This window comes from Meriones unguiculatus, chromosome 10 (assembly GCF_030254825.1).
Source record: "Meriones unguiculatus strain TT.TT164.6M chromosome 10, Bangor_MerUng_6.1, whole genome shotgun sequence".
NCBI lineage: Eukaryota > Metazoa > Chordata > Mammalia > Rodentia > Muridae > Meriones > Meriones unguiculatus.
Window position 1 is genome coordinate 42633357 of NC_083358.1, and position 5957 is coordinate 42639313.

Consider the following 5957-nt stretch of genomic DNA (forward strand, 5'->3'; position numbering starts at 1 on the left):
GAATCTCCCTTGAGACTGTGGTGGGGGAGGGGAGCTCTTCAAACAAGGGCAAGATGGGAGGGAGCACTAAAGGGTCACAAGGATCCTTCAAAGACTGGGATGTCCCCAGCTCCTTCCTCTCTAATGCCCCTACTCTGTTGGACTTCCCCTGTGTCCTTCATAGCTGTTTCTCTTTTGCCTCTTTCGATTTCCTTCTCTGTGCCATACTAGGTAAGTGCTGACTCTTCTACTTACCCCTTGTCCTTAAGCTTCTCCCCTTTATCTTACCAGAGACCTGAGAGTCTCACTCGTCCCTCTGGTGGCTCCTACACTAAGTGAAGTTCCACCTACCTAACTGGAAGTCTTGCTATTTAAACCTGTACCTTGCTATGGCTGGACAAGGGCCTGTGGGTTCTTCCATTGTTTTTTTTTCCCCCCCTTTGTGATATTTGCCCTTTTACTTGGGTGGGAAGAAGGTCCACAGATAAGGGAGACACCTTAGTAAGGGGAGGTGACCTTCTTTTAGGTATTCTGCGTAGTGAAAGGTACCTCACCCCCGACTGAAATGGAAGTACAGACGAGAAGAGTATCAAAAGAAACGAATGGGGAAAGGGGACCCTAGAGCTTCTGGCAGAAGGGAAGGGCACATACCCAGGGGAGGAGGCAGCCCTGTACCAGCCTGCCCAGGCGCCGGGGCTGCCTGAAAGCACCATCCCGCCCCCTCCGCGCCCTGACGGGCCGGGGGCAAAGTCCGACCCAGGCCCGCGGGCAGGCGGGGACCTGCCAGGCTGGGTCCGACCAGGCCGGGCGGGACAGGACTCAGCCCCAGAGTAGTTCCGAGGGGCTGGGCCAGGCCGCCGGGGGGCGGAGAAGGGGGGCCCGGGGGTGGCGGTCGAGGCTGGTCCGGACTAGCCGTCCGGGGGCCTGGGCGCGCCCTGGGACCTGGCAGCTACCTCGGGTTCCTGGCTCCTACTTTGCCGCCCCAAGACTGCACTGGTCCCACCTCTTCCTGTGCCCTAATATGGATGGTGGGGAGAAATTCAGGGGGGCTGCCCCGCCCCCATCTAATTCGCGGACTCCAGCCTGTTGCCTTGGTGACGAGGCCCCGCTCCCAGGCTGCACCCCCCTCCAGCAGGTCAATGGAACTGTCCTCGTGCTGCCGGGCTCGGTAGTCACCAGTAGTTGCAGGCTGAACCATTACTAGATGGGGGAGAACAGACTGTGACTAGAGGCGTCTGTCGCGGTGACTTCCTCAGGGGTCGCCTGCTCGGGTACCTTTTCCCAGGCGCAGAATTTGGCGGGGCCCAGGGCAGGGCGCACTGTCCCCTAGGCTCACAATGACGAGACAGGGCCGGGCTCTTTCCCCTCGGGGCTGTTGCCACACTTCCTGCCTCGGCTCTCTTTCCCTAGCCTGTTTCTAAGGAAGGGAGTGGGGTTGGGCGACCGCGCCCCAGCTCTCCCGCCCCGTCGGCCCTCCAAAAGCTGACAGGATATCGGGCGAGCCCAGGGTGACTAAGGGAGGGCTTTGGGCTAAGGTAAAGGGTATGCAAGTGCCTACCACTCACGAGGTACAACCCCTTTGGTACAAGTCCCTCATGGCTGGGATCCTCCGAGTCATCTTCTCAGGCAGATCTCGGATGGCCTCTTGTCGTCACATTTATAGCTTAGACCTTTCAAACGCTCCATTAGATTTCTGCAAGTGACCACAGGGACCCCCAACCTCTGGTACATAGGTTCCCATCTTTCACTCCTTCTGTTCCACGTTCCCAGGATCCTTGATCACGCTCTGCGTATCTAAATTGCCCTCTCCGAAATTCCTTCCCTTTTCCACGTATGGGAGAATCCTCAGCCTCATCTACAGACTCCAGAACCCCTACTCTTTTCTTGTACAATAGCTTCCCGAGCCCCGCTTCCTGACCCCTTCCTCCCACCTGTGACAGCTCCAGCCCTTCGAGCCCTTTGAACCGGGGACCTTGGTTATTTCCTAGGTCAAAAGTTTACAATTCCTCCCTGTTGGTCCCTTCCCTGTTTCCTGGGGTCTTCCAGTGTATTGTCAGTTCCCAAGCCACAGCTACTCTGGGTCCCGCGAGACTTTTCCGGGTATATCCGAGGCACTCCCTCTTCACTAGCTGTGTATCTCCAACTGGGTGTACTCCCGCAGCCCCAGCCCCTGCGTGCCTCGGCCCCTCAGCATCCCTTCGCTTGAGTGTCTCCGTCGCCCCTCCCCCTGCAGCCGCGCAGAGCCACCCGGCTCGTGGCCGCTGTTTACAAGGACACGCGCTTCCTGACAGTGACGCGAGCCGCCTCCTCCCCTTCCCCACGCTCTAGGAGGGGGCCGCGGGGGCCTGGCTCCCGCGTCAGCCAATCGGAGCGCACTTCCGCAGCTGACAAATTCAGTATAAAAGCTTGGGGCTGGGGCCGAGCGGTGGGGACCTTGAGGGTGGCCAGGCCAGCTTTGAATCCCGCGGGGAGCGGGGAGCCGAGGGGAGCGACGCCGAGGAGCGGGCGCACCACGGAGGGCGAGACAAGCTCCGGAAGCCCGGCAGCGCTTTCACGCACAGCTGCCAACCGGCCGCTGCCGACGGTCTCCAGCTCCCGAGGACGCGCGACCGGACACCGAGCCCCGCCGCAGCCGAGGACAACTCGCCGCTCGCCGCAGCGAGGCCCGGGGCGGCCCTTCAGGGGGACCTTTCCCAGACCGCCCAGGCCGCCCGGATGTGCACGAAAATGGAACAGCCTTTCTATCACGACGACTCATACGCAGCGGCGGGATACGGTCGGACCCCTGGCAGTCTGTCTCTACACGACTACAAACTCCTGAAACCCACCTTGGCGCTCAACCTGGCGGATCCCTACCGGGGTCTCAAGGGCCCCGGAGCGCGCGGTCCAGGCCCAGAGGGCAGTGGGGCAAGCGGCTTCTTTTCGGGTCAGGGTTCAGACACGGGCGCATCTCTGAAGCTAGCCTCCACCGAGCTGGAGCGCTTGATCGTCCCCAACAGCAACGGCGTGATCACGACGACGCCCACGCCTCCGGGACAGTACTTTTACCCCCGTGGGGGTGGCAGCGGTGGAGGTACAGGGGGCGGCGTCACCGAGGAGCAGGAGGGCTTTGCGGACGGCTTTGTCAAAGCCCTGGACGACCTGCACAAGATGAACCACGTGACGCCCCCCAACGTGTCCCTGGGCGCCAGCGGGGGTCCCCAGGCCGGGCCAGGGGGCGTCTATGCCGGTCCGGAGCCGCCTCCCGTCTACACCAACCTCAGCAGTTACTCCCCCGCCTCTGCACCCTCTGGGGGCTCCGGGACTGCCGTCGGGACTGGGAGCTCGTACCCGACGGCCACCATCAGCTACCTCCCACATGCGCCACCCTTTGCGGGCGGCCACCCGGCGCAGCTCGGCCTGAGCCGCGGCGCTTCCGCCTTCAAGGAGGAACCGCAGACCGTGCCGGAGGCTCGCAGCCGCGACGCCACGCCGCCCGTGTCCCCCATCAACATGGAAGACCAGGAGCGCATCAAAGTGGAGCGAAAGCGGCTGCGGAACAGGCTGGCGGCCACCAAGTGCCGGAAGCGGAAGCTGGAGCGCATCGCGCGCCTGGAGGACAAGGTGAAGACGCTCAAGGCTGAGAATGCGGGGCTGTCGAGTACGGCCGGCGTCCTGCGCGAGCAAGTGGCCCAGCTCAAGCAGAAGGTCATGACCCACGTCAGCAACGGCTGCCAGCTGCTGCTAGGGGTCAAGGGACACGCCTTCTGAGCGCGCCGCTCACGGACACCCCGGCCTGGGAGGCTGGGCGCCCGCCCCCGGCCGGGCGAGGGGGGCAGGCCGCGGGCGCTCCCCCGGGGGCCTGGGGCGCCGCGCACACACTGGACTCCGGCCCGCCCGCCTGCGCCCGGTCCTTTCACCTCGACGTTTACATGGGTCCCTTCCGGCGTATTTTGTATGTTTTTTGTTTTCCTGGAGAGAGACTGAATTCATATTGAATATAATATATTTGTGTATTTAACAGAGAGGGGAGAAGGGGGCTCTCGCGGCGGAGCTGGTCCCGCCGCCTGGTACTCAGCCTGCCGGGACACTGGGGAGGGACCTCCGCCCCCTGCCCTCCCCCTCTGCACAGTACTGTGGAGAAGAAACACGCACTTCGTGTCTAGAGTCTATTTTAAGATGTGTTTGTGTGTGTGTGTTTGACTTTTTATTGAATCTATTTAAGTAAAAAAAAAAATTGTCTTTATTAATTTCTGTGGTCGTCTTTCTTCAATCCGGGAGGGCGGTGGGAGAAGGGCAGGCTGCCGCGCCCGCCGCCGTCCGCCGCCGTCTCCGGTCGGCGCGCGTCCGGACGGCCGGTCCCGAGCCCCGGCGTCACGGGCGGCGCGGGCGGGCGGGCCGTGGCGGGGACAAAACGCCAGGACAAGGCGGACTGTGCGCGCGGGCGAGCCCCGCCCGGCGCAGGGGCTTTCCCCGCTGACGCGCAGGAAGCGCTGCCCATATATGGGCCTATCGGGCCCTGTGACGCCAGCGCGGTCTCCGGGCAGATTCCGGGAATCCCCTCCCCCCGCTCTGCCGGGCAGGGCCGCGGCGCCGGGAAGGGGGCCGGGATTTTCCCGGGCGGCCGGCTCTGGGGCACGGAAAGCCCCAGGCCCGGGTCCAGCGCGCCGCGGCGGGAGGGCTGCGCTCCCCTGTCCCGGGAGCCACCCTGCGGCTTTTAGCCGGCCGGCGCCCGAGCTGCGCCGCGCCCACGCCCCCTCCCCGGGACCCGACCCTGGCGGAGAGGGACTGCGGCCTCCCTGTTAGTTGCCGACGCCGGCAGGGCAACTCCCGCCAGGAAGGGCGGTGCCCGCCTGCCAGTGTCCCCCTCCCTTGTGCCAGGCCAGAAGCCGGCGACTGCCAGGTCTGGTCCTGTCCGGGCAGTTGTTTGGGCAGCTGGTGCCACCACAGCCCGCTCCCCCGCGGCTGAGGTGGAAGTTCAAAGCTGCTGGTTGCTGGTGGCATCTGGCTGGAAGCTGGAAGACCGCAGCTCAGAGAAAACCGTGCCACTCAGCTGGTACCAAGGAATAAAGCAAACTGGCCTCAACCCTGGCTATAGGCTACATAGTAAGTCTCTCTCTCAAAACAAAACGAACAGAACCCGAGCCCAACCAAACAAAAATCTGAGACAACTTGGGCCACACTGCAGATAGAAAAATAAGTAAATAAATAAATGAGCAGACAGGAGTAGGTGCGATGTGATGGCATAGCAGGTAAAGGCGCTCGCCACCAAGCCTGAGTGCCTGAGTTTGATCTCTGGGTCCAGGGGAAGAATCACCCACCTTCACTTGCCTTCCAGCACACACACACACACACACACACACACACACACACACACACACACACATTTTTCTAAAAGATGTATTTTGTGTATGAGTTGTGTCTGTATGCACACCTGCATACCAGAAGGGATTAGATTCCATGAGAGGTGGCTGTGAGCCATCATACGGTTGCTGGATTTGAACTCAGGGCCTCAGGAAGAGTAGCTCTTAGCTGCTGACCCATCTCTCCAGCCCATGCTCAGGAGTTAAGGGTATGTACCACTGCTATTTCAGAGCTTTTAAGTTTGCTTTTCTGGCTTACAGACCCCTCTGACTCGAGTTTCAGGGTATGCAATGCCCTCTCCTGGCTTCCACAGGCACTGCATTCTCACAAGCACAAAACCACAGCTTTTTTTTTTTCCTCTCTCTCTCTCTCTCTCTCTCTCTCTCTCTCTCTCTGAGTTTCTCTGTGTAGCTTGGCTGTTCTGGACTCGCTTTGTAGACTAGGCAGTCATCTAACCACACACAGCAGTACATTTGCCTCTGCTTCGCCGAGTGCTGGGACTAAAGGCCTGGGCCACCACGACCCACTGACACTTTGTTTTTTAAGTGAAAGCAGATATGATTAGAATACAGTCATGAGAGCTAGGCAGCGGAGTACCCGTTCAGGGGGCCTGCTGGAGCAGGGTGGGCTAGATG

The 5957-nt window shown here is 61.3% G+C and overlaps 1 protein-coding gene across 1 annotated transcript; it reads left to right on the top strand.

Moving 5' to 3' along the window:
* Positions 1–1500: 1500 nt before the first annotated feature.
* On the top strand, positions 1501–4208 carry Junb (JunB proto-oncogene, AP-1 transcription factor subunit). The gene has a single exon (XM_021632271.2). It carries the CDS (start codon positions 2695–2697, stop codon positions 3727–3729), a length of 1035 nt encoding a protein of 344 aa, XP_021487946.1. The 5' UTR covers positions 1501–2694; the 3' UTR covers positions 3730–4208.
* The last annotated feature ends 1749 nt before the right edge of the window (positions 4209–5957 follow it).